General features: G+C 39.9%; 1 protein-coding gene across 1 annotated transcript; it reads right to left on the reverse strand.

Moving 5' to 3' along the window:
• Nucleotides 1–21636: 21636 nt before the first annotated feature.
• Nucleotides 21637–22410, reverse strand: nat8l2 (N-acetyltransferase 8-like 2). The gene has a single exon (XM_072452863.1). It carries the CDS (start codon nt 22369–22371, stop codon nt 21700–21702), a length of 672 nt encoding a protein of 223 aa, XP_072308964.1. The 5' UTR covers nt 22372–22410; the 3' UTR covers nt 21637–21699.
• Between the last annotated feature and the right edge of the window lie 212 nt (nt 22411–22622).

Raw genomic sequence — 22622 nt, forward strand, 5'->3', positions numbered from 1 at the left:
ACCCTCCATGGCGCCCCATTCAAAGTGTGGTCCGGCTGGCGGTACCGGGGTCCTCCGTGTAGCAGGCTGCGAGGTCGTCATGTCCCCAGCTGGGGCCCTCGGTGTAGCTGGTACCGGGCAGAAATGTAATGGCTCGTCGTGGGGGCCTAACGTGGTGCGTCTGGGACTGTGAAAATCCTTTACTGGCCTTTTACTCGCCCTTATACCTTTTTTATTTACTAGTATTTTAATCGCCCTGTTCGTCATCGTTTTCAGTGTTCTGTTTTCCGTTTACTATTCTGTCTGTTTACTTTTACAATTTGAACACGTATACAATATTGTTAAACTGCTAACTAAATAAACGATGTAACTTATTCAGCACTGCCTCATCAATGACCTTACCTGTGCGCCTTTTAATCTTTTCTACATGGTCCTGGGCCCATTAATGCCCAGGTGGCGTTGTTGGTTAATTCAACTTTTATCACTGTAGTACCACCCAATTGCCACATTTTGATCAAAGACTGATCCCCAAGAAGACTGATACTCAATTTGGTAGAGAAACTCCAGGGGTCCAGGTTGGGCCAGTTTGCATGAGCGCCTGACCTTTTGGCCAGGGCATTGTCTTTCTAAGTGTCAGACGGCCAGCATGTAAATGTTATCAACTACCTCTCTTCTTTTGTTCTAGCTACCATTTGTTTCAGAGCCAGTAACTTTCCGTGTGATGTGGGTCATGTGACCATCTGTTCAAATGTAAAACTATTTAAAGAATTATCACCGCTGAGTTGGGACATGAGACTAGGAAGGGACAGAGACACTTGGATCAGGGATAGATGAATTCAGACTGTACACTGAATTAAACCATTCACAATTGAGAAAAGACAACTCTGTTCTATTGTTTTACTTTATTTCTTGATAATCATTAGAAGAGAGATTTTTTTCCACAACAAGCACCAGATCAATACAAGTCCAGATCTACCACAACAGAGAAGACCCAAGGTGTAGGCTGTGCAAAGGGGGCCCTGAGACAATCCCACACATAACTGCAGGGTGCAAGATGCTGGCAGGGACAGCATACATGGAGCGCCATAACCAGGTGTGCAGAGTACGTGCTGGAGACCCTTAGGACAAAGTGGGAAACACCTCCAAAGGTGGTGGAGAAAGACCGAGCCAAGGTCCTCTGGGACTTCCAGATACAGACAGATCGAATGGTAATGGCGAACCAACTGAACATAGTGGTGGTTGACAAGGGTCAGAGGAAAACTGTGGTGGTGGACATCCCAGTATCATGGGATGGAAACATCCGGAAAAAGGAACATGAGAAACAAGAGGGGAGCTGGAGAAGGCCTGGAGCGTGAAGGTATCGGTGGTGCCCATAGTGATTGGAGCACTTGGGGCAGTGACCCCCAAACTGGAGGAATGGCTTGAGTAGATCCAAGGAAAAACATCAGACAGTCTCAGTCCAGAAAAGTGCAGTGCAGGAACAGCAAAGATACTGCGCAGAACCCTCAAGCTCCCAGGCTTCTGGTAGAGGACCCGAGCTTGAGAGTTTGAAAAAAAAAAAATAAAAAATAAAAAATATATATATATATATATATATATATATATATATATATATATATATATATATATATATATATATATATATATATATATATATTTTATTTTTACTTTTTATGGGTGCACGGTGGCAGCGCGGCCAGCGCTCTTGCCTCCCAAGAAAGAGATCACGGGTTCAATTCCTAGACCATCCCAGAGTGTTAACATACCACACAGTGGTATGGACATAGATGTAATTTTTGATTAGGTGAGTAACTAGAGTATACACACAACATGAGGGGCCATCATTTATTTTATCTGTTCCACGTGTTTGCTCTGAAGGCATTTGGAAGAACCATGTGACCACAGTTTGGGAGCAGGTCTATGATAGCCCTGATATGGGGCTGCTGCTCAAGAAAACTATACTGTATGTGTTTGGCCTACATTTCTCTGGCCTGCTTGACGACATTGAGCCAATAGGTTAACAGGAATGAGCGTCTACGCATTTTAAGAGGGCAACGGGGGCAGTAGTATTGGATGAGGTCAACGGTTATTGGGAAAAAATAAAATTGGACGTTTTTGGACATCCTTAGAGATTGCCAACTCTAATTACCAGGATCACTCAGCGATTTAAAAAGTTTTTAATGACAGCCCTATATATGTTGACAACATTGTAATAGAGTATGGTAATATAATATTTGCAAGTACACTAGAGTATACTCTAATTATAATATTTCAGTGTAAAAATAGCAGTTGTTCATATCTGCTTTTTTGTTGTTGCCTATACTGCATGTACTTTTATATTGCCATATTGTGTTTATGTAGTTTACAAAGATGTTCATTATTGTAAGAGAAATACATACAATTGTATTATGTCACCAGGTGAATGTTAATTCAGAGTCCTATTCTGATGATTGCGTCACTGTGGCTGCCATGGCCCCAGTCAACTTGTTGTTGGCACGAAGTGGCACACTTTAACCCTTCTACTGACCTGAGCCTAAGAAGTAAATTTGTCAGATTTGCTCCTCAGATACAGGTTATGCATATGGCCTCATCAACCCAGCGCCCTGCAGCTGTTATCTTATCACTATAAACAGAGCTCCTGTGGATGTCATCATGGACTAGTGTACTATCTATCTACAAAGTGGGCATTTAAGTACACTAAAGAGCAAACACTCCAGTCTTCAGGTACACTGAAAAAATCTACATCATTCACAAAAGAGGCTCAACTCACATGGGTTGAGTTTTAAAAACAGATTTTAAAGAGTATTTATATTATGTGGAGCAAAACCTGATTATTTTCTAATCCAGCGCTTCGCCATTTTGTCAGAAATGTCATCTGGCTGAAAATCATAGAAGTGCTCTGTCACGGGCCATTGCGCTCCCATCTTCTCAAATACACTAATCTGCTAGACTGTACCCTGCATCATTGTATTTTAGTGTCAATAGTTTGCTGCCTGTTGTGTTTTCTAGAGCCTCAATCTGTTCTGCAGAAGAGGAGAAGTGCTTCAGGTGATGCTGGAGCAGGGACGGAGCAAGGAAATTTAAGGACAGTAATTCATAGTTTTTTAATCATACTACATCTAAATCGCACCAGAATACAGAACATATAATTAATTAATTATTTTTGTTGAAAACAGATTCCACTTTCAATTGTGATCCATGCAGTATTTAAAAAAATGTAATTTGTAAAAACCATAACATCAGAAATAGTCACCTTAAGGTTGTACATTCATCAAACCCCTACATATTTTTTACACGTTCAAAGTGTTCAGGGTATGACTGGGCATTTCTGCTTAGGGCACCCAAACGGCCAGCAGCGCTGTTGATGAAGAAACAGATGCCTCCGCCTTTTGGTTTACCCCCGTAGAAGTTCCTCAGTCTGTTGGTACGGAGGAAGCAACGTGCAGTCTAAGATAACTAGGAACCACGTCTCCATGAAGCACTCTGAAGAAAAGTCTCTGTTTCATCAGCAGTGCCAGATCATTCATCTTGATTGAGCGAATGTTGGAGAGGAAAATCCCAGGTGAAGGTGCCACGTCGCCTAAGGCGCACCAAAGACCTGCTCGCTGTCCTTGTCTCTCACTTTTTTGGCCAAAAAAAGAACCAATTCTGCTGCAGTTGTTGTTCTAATGTTTAAGAGCTCTTTGTGGGTGTAAGAACACGCTGACACACAATTTACACAAAAAAACACAAAACAAAGTGCACCAAAACCCTAGGGCATCCGTCAGTGAATAAAATAGAAAATTAAAGGGGTTGAAACTTCAAGAAGACAGAGGTAATGGGGTTTGAGCTGAAATAAAGTCATTTTTTAAAGACACAGTAAACCCTATACACCTTTTTATTTCGATAGTTCAAGATATTTCTTTATAGTGAAAAAAGAAAGGCATCATTTTTTTTCTCTAGAATTGTAAAGATTGCAGATCTTTATAGCAAACTACACCTACCAGTAATATTTAAGAGCTTCCGTTTTCCTTTTAAATGGTCTAAGGGGGTCGTAAAAAGGAAGCCATTTTATCCATCACAAGCTGCTTTTTGGACATCAGCAGGTGGATGAACTGATTTTTTTGGAACTAAAGGAAAACGTAATAAATATTTTAGTAGTTGGGCCAAAATCAAATGGGGAAAAGGTCATTGATAACTGGGGTGCCTTAAACTATTGAGTTAAGCCCATCCTCTCTAGCCTGAGAACAGTCATAGATTCTGATTTTAAGTTTATTGCCCACGTAAACAAAGTCACAAAAAGGACCTTTTATAATTTAGGAAAATGATTTGCAAATGTTTATACCATTAAGAGTTCACATCACTCCAATTTTAGCATTATACCACTGGCTCCCTGTTTTTAGAATAAAATTTGAAACTCTTTTAATTACCTATGAAGCTCTCCGTGGCCTTGACCCCGCCCATATTACCAACATGTTAAAATATTACACCCAACCAAGAACCATTCGTTCTTCTACAGATAATATAATATATATATAATATATATAATAAGCATGTAGATACTCATTATAGTGATAATAAGTACCTATATACTTATAGAGCTACCCATAGCTTGAATCTTCATGATATGAGCAAACATCTCAAGCAGGTCCAGCCCGGGTTCCACTTTGGTCCACTTTCCCCGCGCCATGGGCCCCCCAGAGGCAGCGGCCTCCTCTTGCTAACTCCCACAGTAGCAACAGTAGAAATTTGTGAGCGCGTTTGGATGGTTTTCTTGCTCATATTTTGTGTTTGTGTAAGACTAATTTGCTATGCAGTCCTTTGTTAACTAATACAAGCGGAAGGAGGATTATAAAGATGGCCTAAGGCAACTTCTAGAAAAAGGAGGAAAGGGATCAGTTGGAAATCTTTGTATATAATGGCTGTCCAATTAGAATTTCAAGAGTTTAGTACTTTAAACTAACATTTTCAAGATTATCTGTACCAATGTTGACTTGGAAAACACTGGTGTTTTTCTCCTTATGTTCTGTGTTATTCCCTGTGAAATACAAGTCTTTAGTTTAAGTAATATTAATGTTTGGCTGGTAAACCGCCTACTTTTATAAATACCGCCATAAATATGGCTTCGATAGCCTTATTGACTTGTTCTGTGCCTGTTGGGAAGAAATGTGTTTAAGTTGTAGTTTTACTGATTGGTGTACTCTGCATTTGTTCTTGCTTACGTTCTATCAAAGCAGAAACAAACACACTTCTCTTAGATAACCATGAGAAAATAGGACTATCCAGGCAACTGTCTATTGTTTCATAATGTGTTTTTCACTGCAGTGATGGACAGTTTAACTACTGTTAGAACAACATCCAGAGCACTCTTCGGGGAATTGTTCATTTTCCAGACATGTGGCATGTGTTACGTTACTACATTCATGAAGAGAAAGAGGGTAAGTAGTGGAGCCTAAAACAGGACTTTTAAGGTGCCAGGGATAAGATGACAACACACACACCCTCACAAGGGGGAAAACATTCCTGAGCGTACAGTAACAGTATCAGGTTCCATTGTGAAAAGAGGTACATTTCTCAGTGACGTAGTAAACATGAGGGGAGATGGATTTGGTATCAAAACATCCAAACATAATGTGGAGACAGCGCATCCACGCCATTCAGCAGCCAGAAAATTTTACGAGAGACCAGGGCACGAACTTGAAGTTACCATCATGTTTTGATTATTACTGGCAGTCTACTTCCACTCACTCACTCTCAGCAGATGGTGTTTTCAATTCAGAACAGTCTACATCAGTATTCTGAGACTTTGTGCAGGCCTATGGGAGTGATAATACTAGCAACTTGAAGCACATTCACCATAATTCCTCATAGGTTTTAATTGAAGAGTTTAAAATATAAGATTTAACTGGTCAGATAATGCTACACTAAAGGTTAACATATCAGATTGTATTTATTGTCCTCATTTGATACAGTGGTGCAGTGCTCTACCCCGCATCGCAGTCACAATGTTTGTGTATTTGAAGTATTTTTATTCTTCATCCTATATCTTATTGACTATTGAGCTCTGACTGCAACTGACCATAATATTGTGAATTCAACTTCTTATATTCATCAAATCTTTTAGGTAAATTTCGCAAATTGCTTCACAAGCAAAGAAGCACTTCATTTGTGCTTCTTTTTGTCTTGGTTCTTACCAAGACAAAAGTGTTTCCTTAGTATAACCTGTGTTTTACAGTGGGAACCTTTATGGTTTAAGATGAGAAAGGCACAGCAACATCTCTTTGGATATATTCCCTGGATCATATCCAGCATGCCAGGTTCATAGGGGTCCTTCTGTACCCTGTGTTAAACTCTTGCAATCTCTGTACACATGTGTGTGGGAGAGATGAAAGGGGTGAAGCTGATATGTAAATGAGTGAGCAAGTTGAAAAACATGCACTGGACGACCTTGCCTTCAGTGTGGAAAGTGGTGCACCCGCCTTCAACACTCACACATTGCCCATAGTGGCCTCAGAGCCCTGTGTTACATTGATTAAACTGTGAGCACACATTTTACCTCCTAGTTTGAGTTATTGAGTTTGAGACATCTCTTATCATATTTCTGTCTGTATGTTTTATGGTCATAGAACATGCTGTATGTCACGTCCATACAGCTGTCAGCAAGACACAATATTCATTATTATTTACTATTTTTGCACATAGTTCTTATTGGAAAGGTATGTTCATTTGACAACACTACACTATGCAGACCCTGGTACCCTGGTGTGAAGTACTTAGAATTGCATCTCAGAAAGAAAGGTTCTATATAATTCAAGTTATAAGTGTTCACTATTACCGGTATTTTGTTTTTGAATCACAATTTAAATATTTAAGGTATTGGAATAAGTGTGGAAAGATTTGACAGGGTGCATTGAGTTGAAGTTTTGTAAAGGTCAAATTCAGTCTGAAAACAGAGGGCTTGAACATAATCTTTAGTATATTATACTAAAGATTTTAAACAGAGAATATATTACCGACTGAGAATACAGTCTAAAATTATTCCCTTTTGAGCCTGTGTGTGTATGAGTATGTCCCTGTCTTCCCAGGGGTCTGTGAGGCCAAGTTACTGACCTGTGCAGGGATGTTATTGCACAGGGGATGAGGCCACCCATCTGATCGTTAACCCCCCACAGTGCGTAATTACTCCCCCCCCCCCCCCCCCCCCCTCTCTCTCTCTCTCTCTCTCTCTCTCCAACAGTTGTTTTTGCCTGATGTGTTTTTTAGATCATACCATCGATTTCTCCATGAACTGGCTCCTCAAGGTCTCCCGCTAGAGGACTCTGATCCCCTCTTTGCTGTAAACTTGTTATTCTCTGCAAAATAGATTTGTAAAGAAGAGAGAAAGGTGCCCCAGTGTTTCTGTGTAATCACTGAAGAGTTAAACTGCTGGAAGAATCAGTGGCACAGTAAAACTACCTTGTAAAAGTTGTGAGGTGTAGTTAATCTTAATAATGTAACACTGACATTCATTGGGTGGTAAATATTATTTCTCGGGAGCGGAAGTCATCTTGTGCAGAGGAGCACTGTAAAAGGCCTCTGTGGGGCTGCTCTTTACTGGCTTCATTTGTGTTCACTTAGTACAAAACATGGCCTAACAGTGGCTGACTATGCTCCAACAAAACATTGTGTCAAAACGTTTTTTCTTGTTGTTGAGCAATGCTACATTTATAATAATTCAAATGGGATTTGTACAAAGTTATCTGGGGATATTGTTCACAATTTTTAACACCAAAATCCCACCAATATCTTAAAAATAATCATATGATCTGACGAGTACAAGTGCACGTTTAGAGAACGTTTTAGAACAAGCATGTAACCACAAAAATAAATGGGAGGCCAGAAGGAGTAAAGGAGCAGCGGCTTTACTTCAAGATCCATGTGACTGAGCTCCTCAACCTTGCTTTAAGGGAGAGCCCAGTCCGCTCTATTCCTGATCTTATCCTTTCGGTCATAATCCAAAGTTCATGACCATAGGTAAGAGTAGGAACATAGATGGGCAGGTAAGAACAGGTTTGTCGGTCAGCTCCTTTAATACCGCCTGTCAATCCCTCCCTGCCAAATGTCTGTTTATTATTACAGCCTTGATCTGTCAACGTGACCTGATCAATAACTTTTACACATGCTGGCAGCAGAGAGGCTATTAAGTTGGCCAGGATTGTGACAGGGCTTGTGAAACATCACATCTTGGTCCCTTGGTTGAACACAAATATTTGTCTATTTGGAAATGGTGGAAAGAACAGTAGTAATCTTTGATGTGTTGGAAAGATTTTTTATTTTTTTTACCTTGTGTTCCTACAAATAACATCACAACCAGAGGCTGCTGGGTTTGACTGCCGGACGGCCTGGGGCCTTTCTGTATAGTTATAGTTAGTTATAGCCATTTAGTTTGCATGTTCTTACCGTGGTCCGGTTTCCCCTACCACTAAAAACCATGTTCAAAAGGCTCCTTCCCTCTGAGATCAGGACCTCCCTGAAAAAGAGATGTTATATCTCAGTGGTTAAATAAATAAATAAAATAACTTTAAAAAAAAGTTAGTCTCTCTCTTATGGAGCTGAAAATGTTCAGCTCCAGATAGATAAGGGCTGAATTACTAGTAATCTAGCATAATTTAGCCTCTTTAATATTTATTTTGTAGCTTGATATTCAACATTGAACATTATTTGAAAACAAAAGATAGAAACTTAGTTCAGACTTCCGGTTATGGTGGCGCTTTGAGCAGACGCACCTCCCACAGCCGCTGCCAAATTCGGCTTTAAATTCACAGAACAGAAGATGAGTAAACAAGGAAGACCCAAGTCTGGTAACACTACGGAACCAACGCAAACAAAGTTGGCAGTCCCATTAGAAAACAGCCTGCAGCACAAGCTAACAAAGCTAACAAGGCTAACATGGCTAGCAAACCTGGCGCGTAGAGACTCGGAGAGACGCGGTTCTTCCCCACCGGAGACATGGGCTCCCGCCGGCCCAGATGGAGATTCTCGCGACTTCCTTGCATCGGAAGGGGCAGAGAACATGACGAGTCATCAGTTGCTTCCCATGATGTCCAAATAAGAAATGCAGCGTGATAACGTGTCTTTTAGAGCGGAAATAATTACAGCAGTTTCTGCTTCGGTAGTTGCTGAGTTGAAAGCAAGAGGAGTGAGCGGAGCATGCATGGATGAAATTGAGCAGCGTGTCTCAGATAATACAGACGATCTGCAGACAGTGCCAAGATGGTGGCGCTGCGGGCCAGGGTGACAACACTGGAGTTGGAGAATAATATGAAAAATGAGCTCCTGGATTTGGAGTCCAAATCACGCCTAACCTGAGGCTTGTGGGTATAGAAGAAGGAGAAGAAGGAAAGGATACAGAAAGCTTCTTGGAGAAGATTATTCCTGAGCTCCTTGATGCCTCAGGAGTTGAAGTCCCTCCCATCACAATCGAAAGAGCACATCGCCTGGGCAAACCAAGACCAAGAGCTGATAAACCACGAGGCCTGATAATGAGGTTTCTAAACAATCGAGTGACAGAATGTGTCTTGAAGGCTGCAAGGGTTAAAGGAGACCTCCAATAAAAGGGCAAGCATGTCTCCTTTGCTCCAGATATTCTAGGATCTGAATTGTCAACAACGGCAATGTCTCTGACATCTGTGAGGAGCTCAGGAAGAGAAAGCTGAGACATGGGTTCTCTTTCCCTTCAACTCTTCTAGTGACTTTTGAAGGCAAAAAACACGTGCTCAGAACACCAGGAGAAGAAGAGGTGCTCCCAAGGAAGATGCAAAACACAGAGAACTGAACAACATAAGATATGGAGCCACCAGTGTCGAGTATGTGAGTTTGGATTATGGTCACATGTTGATTTCTGTTAATTTGAAGAGACTGATGACATTATTTATTTGTTTTTAACATTAGACTGCATGCTCCATGCTGGCTGTCTGCTTTTGCACATAAACTCTGTGACTAAATACATCTACTCATCAATGTGTAAAATGTGGGAGATTGGATTTGTAAGAAATTTGACAACACTTGAGGAGTGCAGTGGGGTGTGGTGAGTTAATGAGGTCAAATATCCAGTTCTTTCTGAGGATTGGTGTCAGAAGTGCCTGGGGAGTTTTTTTTTTGGGGGGGGGGCTTCATTAGGATTGGACCTCCCTCCCTTTTACGGTCTTTTTCTTGATCAGGTTTTGGGTTCTATGCCTGTTCCCAGAATGAACCCTTTTTTTTTTCTATTTTTCAGTGGTTTTGTGTTCCTATGGTTCTTGTGTATGTATGTTGTTTTCAACCAGAGAGATTAAAAACATTCCAGACTTATCAACGGTTAGATAAATACAATCAACCCAATGTTATCAGAAGTGTTACAAGTAGCATCCTTCAATGTGAACGGCATACTGAAGAAATACCTAAAAAGAAAGAATAGACATTGTATATTTACAAGAGACACATTTGAATGATACAGAACATCGAAAAACTAACAAAATTCTGTTATAAAAAAATCCTATTAGTCATCATACAAAGGAAGAAGAAGGGAATTTGCTACTTTGATTTCAAACTGAATCGTTTTTTAACAGAGTTTTGAATGTAAGGATAAAGAGGGCAGATATGCACTGGTAAAGAGGAATGGAAAGATTTTCACTTTTTTAAATGTGTATGCTCCACCAGGGAGAGATATCACTTTCTATGCTGATGTCATGGGCCTGATTGTGAACAATCCTAATTTGTGGCGGTGATCGGAATGTCCGCATTCAGCCTACATAAGACGTGTCGAACTCAAAAGGCATTGGAGGCACAATAAGAAGAAGTTCTGTATCTTATTGAAGAATATAGGATTGATTGACATAACGAAATGAATCCTAGATATAACCATTTTTCTAACCCACATACAATCTAATCCAGAATAGATTACTTTTTGGTTCTCAATAAAAAACAGATCTAAAATAACTGAAGCAGATATAGACACAATAGACTTGTATAGATCATGCTCCTACATGCTATCTACATTTCTGAAAACACATTGTGGAGGTTCAATGCCAGCCTGCTTAATGACCCTTTGTTTAAAGAAAAATGTCCAACAACATTAAGACTTGTTGTTTGGAGGAAAATTATACTGGGGAAATTTCTCCGACCATTCTTTTGGATGCTTCCAAAGTAGTCTTGAGAGGACAAATTATAGCCACAGCCTCCGAAAAAAAGAAACAAAGGGAGGAAAAGCTAAGAGATCTGCAAGAAAAAATAAAATTGATGAAGGAAAAACATTCCAAGAAGGGATGTCCTAAAATGCTCCAAGAAATTAAAAAGATAAGAGGAGAAATGAATAACCTGACTTCACAGGAGATAGTTAAGAAAATGCGCTTTACCAGACAAAGATATTATGAGAGGGGATCAAATTCTTCCAAAAACATATCTTGGAAACTTAGAAAATAACATGGTGAAAGAATAATTTCTAGAATACGGGACAGGCAAAATGATGTAATCTTAAAGGAATAATAGAGGATTTTTTGCCGATTTGAGAATTCAAGTGACTGTTAGTCATTATTTTTTTAAATGAGCATGCGCAAACTCACCCCCACACTCCTGTTCTTCTCCTCCTGGCCGCCTACCATCAAACCTCGTGCGGAAGCACAGAACCGTTCCGCTGCTACTCGTGCGTTTGATCGCATCGCACCTCTCGTCTCCACAGATTTCCGTCTCTTCTGAGCCAGCTCGAACAGTCTTTTTCTGTTGTCATTTTTGTACTGTACACTGAAGGAACTCGCTAAACACACACCGGCATATCAACCACGCATGCACAACCAGGGAAACGTGCTGCTATCCTGGGAACGAGGCTGCAGGTGTGCAGTAGGGCGCAGGGAATGATTGACAATGATTGTGGGAGAACTTCTCGGCTGTCCACGCTATGAGGAAAAGAGACTCAGATTGTGCGCCAAAAATCCTCTATTATTGCTTTAACCAAACAAGACCAAATTCAATCAGCATTTTAATCCTTTTATAAAAAACTCCAGACGATAAAGAAGATGATATAAATTCCTTTCTGGACACTCTCAATCTGCCTGTTATGTCAGAAGAAACAACACATCTTTGGGGAGCGATGGGTTCATCTCAGAGTGGTACAAAGCTTTAAAAGACACACTTACTCCTTTCCTTTTGGCAACTTTTAACTGGCACTTAAGAAAATTCAGACCCGTACAAGCTGGAAAGAGGCCATAATATCCCTGATACCAAAAGAAGGGAAGGAACGATTGGATTGCGATCGATGTGTGTGGACTATCGTATACACACATCGATAATGTCAAAACAATGGAACAGATACTCCCAAACTTAATCAACAAAGATCAAACGGGTTTCATTCACAAACGACAAACACAAGACAACATAAGACGATTCTTACACATAATGAATCATGTACAAAATAAACAACAAAGCCGTAGTAATTAGTTTAGACGCTGAGAAGGCTTTTGATTCTGTTAGCTGGCCATATTTATTCAAAGTTCTAACCAAATTTCAAATCGACAATTTATTTTATAAAAATATTGGGGCTCTATACGATGGTCCAACATCAAGAATTAAAATGAATGGTCATCTGACAAATACGCTGACTCTTGAAAGGGGGATGAGGCAGGGCTGTGCCTGGTCTCTTCTCCTATTTGCATTGTATTTGGAACCTTTGGCCCAATTTATGAGAAAATCAAAAACATGGAATTTTCTTTAAAAAATAGGTCCAATGTCTGGATACAAATTAAATGTACAACAAACTGAAATTATCTTTTACTAGCAACCCCCTCTGACCTTTAAAAAGATTTACCCATTTAAATGGCAAACGGAAGATCTTAGATAAGTAGGTGTGGTAATATCAACAATTCTGGAGAAAAAATCTCTTTTTACCATAACATTTTTTTTTAACTTTATCCCCTACCTATGTCTAAATCAAAGGAAGGAAATTATAAAAATTAATGTTTTTCCCAGATTTCTCTATCTGCTCCAGACTCTTCCGATTTCTATTCCCAGCTGGCTGTTTGATCAGTGGAATAAAACAATAGATTTGTATGGCAGGGCAAGAAACCTCGAATACGTTTGTTACAATTATCAAAAGAAAAAGGAGGCTGGGGTTTGCCCTGTCTGGAAAATTACTTCAGATCAGAGCCTTGCTATACTGGTGTGATCCAGAATAGGAAACTCAATGGAAAAATATTTAGATTAATGTTGTACCGGGTATTCTCGCACAGGCAGATGACAGACGGTTGAGTCATTTGGGGGGGGGTGGGGAACCCTTGGGTGAAATCTGTTCTTACAACATGGAAGGAGCTAATCAAAACATACAACCTAAACAAACATTTTAAAATCTTAAATTGGTGTGCTTACAATAAAAATTTCACACCTGAAAGTGTCATGGTCACCGTCTGTCTGGTGATGTATAGTTTGTCTTGTTTTACTCACGGTGTTTCTGTCTTTGCCCTTCTTCTCCACTCACGCCCAATATAGCAAGGGCGATGCCGACTACACCAACAAAAGCCCCACCACCCATCCCCCCTCGCCTCTCACCTGGTCCCAAACTCTCCTTGGCTACAAAAGCCCCACCACCCATCCAACCTCGCCTTTCACCTGGTATCTCCCATAGCTAGGATGCACTGGGTCTCAGCGTTGCCGGGACTTATTGTCACATTAAAAATCAAACCAACCCGGGGCCCTATGTAAAAAGAGCCCCCCCTAGTGCTATTTCTGTAGTCACATCATCACACAGATGGAAAAACAAAATGCGAGTCAGGCCCAATCTGAGAAATGTGATTCATATTCCCTGTGAAAAGATAAAGCCCAGTCCCACTGAAACTAGTCTGAAACTTGCTGTGCTAAATGTCAGATCCTTATGTAACAAATCTCTCTTAATTAATAATTTTATTTCTTCTTATAATCTTGATTTTATGTTTTTAACTGAAACATGGCTTGACAAAAACACAGGAAATGTAGTTCTGATAGAATCTGCTCCACCCAACTTTAAATTTGAATCTGAAACACGAGAAAACAAAAAAGGGGGTGGAGTCTGTGCTGTCTTTAGAGATGAAATAATTACCCGCAGGTTGTCTTTTGGGGTGTTTTCATCATTTGAGTATGTATCCTTTAAAATGGAGCTAAAACGGTCTCCATCCATTCTCTTCATTGTTTTATACAATCCTCCCCAGCACTGCCAAAGTTTTATTGATGATTTTACTGAGATGCTTTCAGTCATATGCACAGACTTTGATGGTTTGGTCATTACAGGTGATTTCAATGTGCATGTTGATAATATTTGTGACAGAAACGCTAAAGAGCTTGATGCTGTCCTTGAAACCTTCAGTCTTACTCAGCATGTGAGAGGCCCCACCCACTGCAAAGGACACACTCTAGATCTCATAATTACAAAGGGGGTAAATATTTCAAATGTTAATGTGATCGATGTTGCTCTGTCTGATCATTTCTGTGTCTTCTTTGACCTGTCTGTTTCTCCCCAACCTCCGGTTGGTCCTGCAGTTGTTCAGAGGAGACACATAAGTGATGGCACAGGTGCACTGTTTATGGAAATGATAAACTTTGAAAATGTCTCATGTTCTAATGTAAATGATTTGTTGAACTCTGTTACATCTAGTGTTTTGAATGTTCTGGACACCATCGCCCCTATAAAGGCTAAAATGGTTAAAAATAAGCAGAAGGCGCCGTGGAGAAATGATGATTCGGTCAGGGCACAGAAAAGGGAGTGCCGCAGGGCCGAACGGAAATGGCGCAAGTCAAAGCTCCAGGTTCAAAAAGAGATTTACAAAGAAAAGCTGAACATGTACAACCTAATCTTATGTAGAACTAGGGAAAGATATTTTTCTGAAATAATTGGAAGCTGCAGTAACAATTCGCGTGTCCTGTTTGCCACAGTAAACAGATTAACAAACCCTCCAGCTCAGCTGCCGTTAGAACTCATTTCCACATCCAAGTGTAATGAGTTTGCATTATTCTTTAATGACAAAGTTCAGGGCATTAAAAATGCTATAAATCCCACAATGCAAAAAATTACCCTAAAACCACCAAGACACTTAGAGCTAACTCACTTTGCACCAGTAACTGACAAAACTGTCCATGAGATCATCACCAGTCTGAGTTCATCTACATGCTGCCTCGATGTGTTACCCACCAGATTTATAAAGTCTGTGCTGAACAGTTTGTTAGCACCATTCACTCACATAGTTAACATGTCGCTTCAATCTGGAACATTCCCAATGTCTTTGAAAACTGCGGTCATAAAGCCTCTCCTAAAGAAGAGCAGTCTTGATGCCGCAGTACTGAGTCATTACCGGCCCATCTCTAATCTGCCATTTTTGGGCAAAGTCCTTGAAAAGGTTGTTTACCAACAGCTCACAGATTTCCTCTTAATAAACAACTCATTTGATGTTTTTCAGTCAGGTTTTAGACCTCATCACAGCACTGAGACTGCTCTTGTCAAGGTGACAAATGACATCCGCCTGAACACTGACACGGGCAAAGCCTCAGTCTTAATTCTGTTAGATCTGAGTGCTGCTTTTGACACTGTCGATCATGGGATCCTCTTACAGAGACTAGAGGACTGGGTGGGCATCACTGGCACTGCCCTAAACTGGTTAAGGTCCTATCTGGAAGACAGGAAGTACTTTGTTGAAATTGGTAGCTGTGTCTCAGACCACATGACCCTGACCTGTGGAGTGCCCCAAGGGTCAGTCCTGGGTCCCCTTCTGTTCAACTGTTCAAAGTTGATACGCAGTGAAAATGTGTCCTATCACAATTATGCAGACGACACTCAGATCTATGTTTCACTATCGGCAGGTGACTATGGACCAGTAGATTCACTCTGTCACTGCATCCAACAGATCAGTTTGTGGATGCAAAACAACTTTCTCCAGCTGAACTCAGACAAGACTGAAATAATCGTTTTTGGCCCACAGAAACAAAGAGAAAGTGTTAGCGGTCACCTCCAGAGTCTCGCTCTAAAACCTACAAACCAAATTAGAAATCTGGGGGTAATAATGGACTCAGACTTTAACTTTAATAGCCACGTCAAATCAATAACATCAGCAGCTTTTTACCATTTAAAAAACATTGCCAAAATCAAAAATATAGTGTCAAAACCAGATTTAGAGAGACTTATCCATGCGTTTGTCTCCAGTATATTAGACTACTGTAACGGCCTGCTCACTGGCCTCTCCAAACGAGTTGTAAAACAGCTGCAGTACATCCAGAACGCTGCTGCTCGGGTCCTGACTAGAACCAGGAAGCACGATCACATTAGTCCTGTTCTCAGGTCTCTGCACTGGCTCCTGTGGCTCAGAGAATAGACTTTAAAGCAGCTCTGCTTGTGTACAAGTCTCTCCATGGCCTAGCACCAAAGTACATCTTGGATATGTTAGTGCCATATGAACCATCTCGGACTCTGAGGACCTCAGGGACCGGCCTCTTGCTGGTGCCCAGAGTCAGGACAAAACATGGGGAATCTGCGTTTCAGTTTTATGCAGCTAAAATCTGGAACAGTCTTCCTGAAGATGTGAGACAGGCTTCTACTCTGACAATGTTCAAATCTAAGCTAAAAACAGTTTTGTTTAGCTGCGCATATGACCGAAAGGATTTTTTCTTTGCACTCTTCTCTTTTGTTTGTGATTTTATTAGTTTAGAAAATCAGTTGGATTGATAATTTTTAATTTAGTTAATTTTATTGTATTTCTGTTTCTGTCATTTCGTTGTGATTTGAATGCATTTTTCCTGCTGTGAAGCACTTTGAATTGCCTTGTGTATGAAATGTGCTCTACAAATAAACTTGCCTTGCCTTGCCTTGCCTTCGTTTCCCCCCTCCCTTCTTGTTCTCCTCCCTGGTTACCGCCCCTTTGTGTCTCAGCCCATCACAGGCGTCCACACCTGTGAGTGGGTTCACGGCTGTATCTGCTTGTCAATCACTGGGTGTGGCATATTAGGGTTTGGTTTCCTCTGTTCTGGGCAAGATTGTCTGCGTTACCTGGTCGGCCCCAACTATCGAGCCCTTAGCGAGGTTTTGAGATTTTGAGACTTTGATTCTCTTCTTTGGACTCTGACTCTGTATTTTGCTTACTCCTCGTGATTCCTGTTTGCCATCATCAACCCTGGACCGTCCTGAGATTACCCTTTCGCTAATCCCTTGATAACGCTGTCTTGCCTTGTGTACCGAACCTGGAACGGACCTGACTATGCCTCTCGTCTGCCCTCCGATGCCGCGGTTGCTGGCGCTGCCCACCGCTGGAAGAATCTTTTGTTTGTCGTACTCTTAACCAATAGATGTTGTATTTTTCTGTTCCATTATCATTAAATACTGTTTATTCATCGCCTGTAAATTGGCTCCGTTCTGCAGTTCGTGACAAAAAGCACAGACTCAAGATTTCAAGTCTGGACAAGAAGGTATAAAGGAGTTTTACCAAATTGTAAAGGAGAATCATTTGAAAAGCTTTAATGAGTTGAAAGAATCCTTTGACTTGGCGAAAAAGGATTTTTATAGGTATTTACAGATATGGAGTTATTACAACCAAGAAATTAAACCGAGTAATGACGATCATAGCCCCTAGACTGAAATATTTATTAAAGCTTATAAATCAGAACTTTCAAGAGGAATAATATCCAAATTTGATAAATGTATTAACAATTTGGGCTTTCATTCTACTGATTATCGGTACATAAAGGAAAAATGGGAAAGAGAGCCATATTATCCAGGATGTCAATGGAGAACCACAGGACATTGGAGAGAATTCTGTTGGAAGTTTCATTATGGCCCCATGTCAAAGTGCTCATTACTCACAGGGAAATGCAGACTGTTGGAGAGCCAGGAGGTGTATAATTATCATGTGTTTTGGGATTGTCTTGGTGTTCAGAGGTTTTGGACTGAGATCAATAAAGCCTTACGAACAATATATGACATTTCCATTCGGCTGGATTTCAGAACAATGTATTTGGCCTCAGGACTCCTGCCATGGATACAATCTGCAGATATCACTGGAGCATCCTCCTGGTAGTAGCAAAAAAGGCCCTCACAAAAAAATGGATGACACAAAATGTACTGACAATCATGGACTGGACTTAAACAGCCTCGCAGCCACACGTGCGTTTGTTTATTAGCGCGACGGATCGCATCTCTCGTCTCCCTTCTCTTCTGAGTCAGTCTTTCTCTGTCTTAATTTTGTCCCGTACACTGAGGGAACTATATTATGATAGATCCATGCGCTTAGACACAGGGAAACGTGCTGCTCTCCTGGGGACGAGCCAGAACAAGGCTGCAGGTGAGCGGTAGGTGTGTTTGATGATTGATACGTGGCAGGACTAATCGGCTGTCCACGCCACGAGGAAATGAGACTCGGATTTGGGCCAAAAAATCGTCCATTCCACTTTTTAAATTATAATGGACATTCGTAATATGGAAAGAATTACAATTGGATTCAACTTGAAAACTGATGACTTTAACAGACTTTGGACTAATTGGGACATTTTTCTTTTAGGGTTCTCTAGGCCATGATTTTATTTATATTTATGGTTTGGTTGTCTACTGTTTTTAATTTGTGTCTGCTCTTTTTATTTTTCTGGTTTTCTTTGTTTTCTAAAATATTAAAATAAAAACATTTAAATTTAAAAAAACGAAACGTAGTGTAACATGTTTTGATTGATGTGCTTTGTTGATTTGGGATGTAAAGATTCCACACCAAAAAATGGGGCTTATATAGTGCAACTGACTTCATTTACAGTAATGCAATAAAAGACAATAATTCAATTAGTATACTTCTAGTCATAGTGAATATTGTTTCTCTCAACAATTTTGCTCATACAACCCAACAGTTGTGATGTGAAATGTGAAAACATTTGTTAAATGCCTCACACAGATGTTTTCCTCCCTTTACATGCAACGGTTCAAACCGTGATCTATACACACAACCTCTGACGGACACACCAAGCACACAAACACTCAGCCAAGTGTTATAACACAGGCTTTCTCAATCTTTCTCTTTACTCTGGAGCGCTGCCAAGTGTCATTCACCTGAGAAGTGAGTAGAGATGAACTCAAAACAAGAGTCGTGCTGCTGCTTATGTGGTACAGGAATGTGCAAGAGGGGGACCACACTGAGCTTCAGGTAAAGTACTTAAACTGGTTTTGTGCTACTTCTCCTCACTCAACCTATTCAGTTTCTGAATGTCTGGTCTCGTCAGAGCTCGGTTGGACCTGGTTAGTTGGATGGGAGAATATTGTTGGCAATACCAAGTGCCACAGTGCAAATTGTCATTCTGTCCCTACTTCACCCACCTTGCCTCCAGTGTCGCAGTACACAGGTGTATGAATGTATTACATACACAGATTTATCTCAGTTTGAATTACATTCAGTGGGTCAGTAGTATCTTAACACAAATAATTAAAAACGTTCATATGGAGTAATAGGCAACTCATTAAATCAAAAACAAGTTCAACACCAGTGATCTATAGAATAAACTTCAAATAAAAAATATAACTTATCATATGGATAGCACTATCGAAATGCCATATAGAATGGTAGAAAGGCTTTTATATTCTGTTTTTCACTTTAGACAGACCAATAAATCATAACCAATTAACATCCCCTCCACTGATGTGTTATTCTGCTTGTTGTTGAGCCTGGGAACCTCTGCCGCCTCACTGGCTTGAACCACATGTGTCATTCAGGAGGTATGTGGATGTGAGTGTTTTTCTCCAAAGACATGAGGCTCAGCGAGGGAAGTCACTTGTTTTTGCCAGAAGATGTAAAGACCAGCACAGACCATGGCAAGTGAAAACAGCCCAACTGCCTTAAGAGAGTCCCATGACAAATTAAGTGGAATGAGAGCTATGTTGCTTTACTGTAGTGTAGATAGGTCATTCAAAATCACTACAGGAAACAAAAGCAAACCCCCATTTCTGTTGAACGTCTTAAAACACAACAAACAGACCAAATTGGAGTAAAACAGCATCTAAGGTTTAGGCATTTTTGGTGAATTTCTGTGTTATTATTCTACTAGAGAGTGAGGATTAAATGGGTCATGGTGGGATCCGGTTCCAAGACTAATTGTGTTGTCAGATGTGTAAAAAATGTATGTATGTGATCCCAGTATGTGTAGTGTATGTGTTCACAGAATCTTGTGTCAATAGTGTACACTGGCTTAATGTCAGAGGTGGGTACAGATACATTTACTTGAGGGACTTTTTCATAAAATTGTTCTCTTCTGAGTCATTTTCAAACTCTGTACTTTGATTTCTACTTGAGTACAATATTGTACTGTGTAATGGTAGGTACTTTCATGTAAAAGTTTTGGTTACTCTTCTTGCTGTGAGTAAGTCGACATGTAACAAACGCTTTATGTTGACAATAAGTTATTTGATAGTTTCATTTTTGTGCATTGCTTCTTCAGGTATGAGAAAGTGTTTCTAATTTTGAAAGTAGCAATTACATTTACTTCATATTATAACTATAACTCTTACTTGAGTAGTGGCGATCCCAAAGGCTTTTTTTTCTCTTCTTCTCTTAATTTTCTAGACCTACTTGTAATATTATTTTGAAGTATATTTACTCAAGTACAATTTTTGGCAACGCTATCATCTGTGCTTACTATTAACATTGCAGAATGGATGTTGCAAGTATTTTGTATCTTTAAGAAATGGTGCTCCCTGCTGTCGTTGGCTGTGTACTGCGGTACATTTCACAACTTTCGACTCGAGGCCGAGCCACAGCAGGACGCCTCAGTGTTCAGCATCTCTGGCAATAAACAGGAAAAGAGCCTATGTCGAAGGCACAAAACTACAGAACTTTGGCATTTGGCTAAAAAAAAACTTTTCTAGAAAAGAACTGAATAAACCATTATTTTCACAGAAGCTTTTTACTGGGCTAGTACATAACAGTGCATTAACAGATACGTTATGTTGGGGCAAGGACCCTATGGTTAAGATAAAAGCACAGCATGAGCATAGAAAGTATTACATCATTTTGTAGTGAGCAACTGTATATTTACACATTTGTTGAAAATTATTTAGTTTGCTGTATATTTGCTGTACATGACGTTATTAGATTGTAATTTTTAAGTAAACGATTCCATTAAAAAAAAACATGCTTCATTGTCACATGGACTAAAAACAAAAGGAAAAAGGAAAAGCAATTAAAATGAAAGGGCAAGAACAGACACCTATTGGCAATGTAAATGAAAACCAATAAGTGCAATCAACAAACAATACTGAACAAATCTGTATATATATTTTGAAATACTGTGTAATACAATATAGTGAATTTCATCATTGTGTCATGTTTTATAAATAATAAAAACAAACTTAACAAAACCTCTGGTTTATGAGTCATATATATATATATATATATATATATATATATATATATATATATATATATATATATATATATAATATATGTGTGTGTGTGTGTGTGTGTGTGTGTATGTATATATATATATATATATATATATATATATATATATATATATATATATATATATATATATATATATATATATATATATATATATATGTGTATATATGATCTGAGGTGAGAGCTCTCTCAAATGTAAATTTTGGGCATATACTAATATTCAGTGCAGGGTTTTAAATGCTGATTAAGTTATCAGAATATTAATAATTGCAGTTATTAGAATTAATGCTTATTCTATTTGATCAACAGGTTGTTTCATGTCTAACTTTGTGATCCTCTTTGTAATTCAGGATCATATATATCTCTCCATTTGTATCACTGTGATTTGTGAGAGCAATGCGATCCAGAATGCAGCCTCTGTTCTTTTGTGTACAAGGACAATTTGAAATCCCATTTTTTCATACAGAGCCACAGCAGCTGCCTGAGTAGAGCTGGTCTCCAGCCTGAGTTTGGAGAACCCTCTCTCTTTACAGAAGTCAACAACAGTCTGTGTCAGTCTAAAACCCAAGCCCATGCGCCTGCATTTAGGAGAGATGATCAACCTGAACAGTTCACCAAACCGCTCTACACCGTCTTCCCTCTCCACCACAGCCACGGTCCCCAGGATCTGAGTGCAGCCCTCAACCTCAGCTTCAGCCACCCAGAAGCAGTCTCCAGGCCTGCTCATGAAGCTCCCAGGAATGTCCCGCATGTCTGTTTGAAGTCTATTTCTGACATACCCTGTGTATATCTCATAGCAGCAGTAGTAAACAATGCTCATCCACAGCCCTGGTAATAGAACAGCCCCTAGATATGATCCAAGGAAGTATCCAACAGTGCAGAGGGAGGTAGTGATGGTGAGGTAGAGAGGGCTGGTCATGGCATTGTAGAAACATGGACCAATGTGCTCCTTAATCCCAACACTGAACAGCTGATACACGGTGCCTCTGTCTGAGGGATGAAACGGGCGGATGACCAGCTGCATGACTACAAGGAACTGGAAAACAGGTCAAGATAGTTACATAAAACTACACAGAATCTCACCATCTGTCTGTCAAAATAGATTGAATGTATATGAATGTAGCCATATTGCAAAATAACAACATTGAGTCGATTTAGGCCAAATATTTGACTGTATATTCCTTATAGTATAGACTACTACATATCCTATTGTGTATAGTGGACTTTGCTCTGTTGCTCCAATAGAAAGTGCAGTTGCAAACCACAGTCAAGCCT

This window comes from Eucyclogobius newberryi, unplaced genomic scaffold (genome assembly GCF_026437365.1).
Source record: "Eucyclogobius newberryi isolate DKJ021-1_F unplaced genomic scaffold, fEucNew1.0.hap1 SCAF_19, whole genome shotgun sequence".
NCBI classification, from domain to species: Eukaryota; Metazoa; Chordata; class Actinopteri; order Gobiiformes; family Gobiidae; genus Eucyclogobius; species Eucyclogobius newberryi.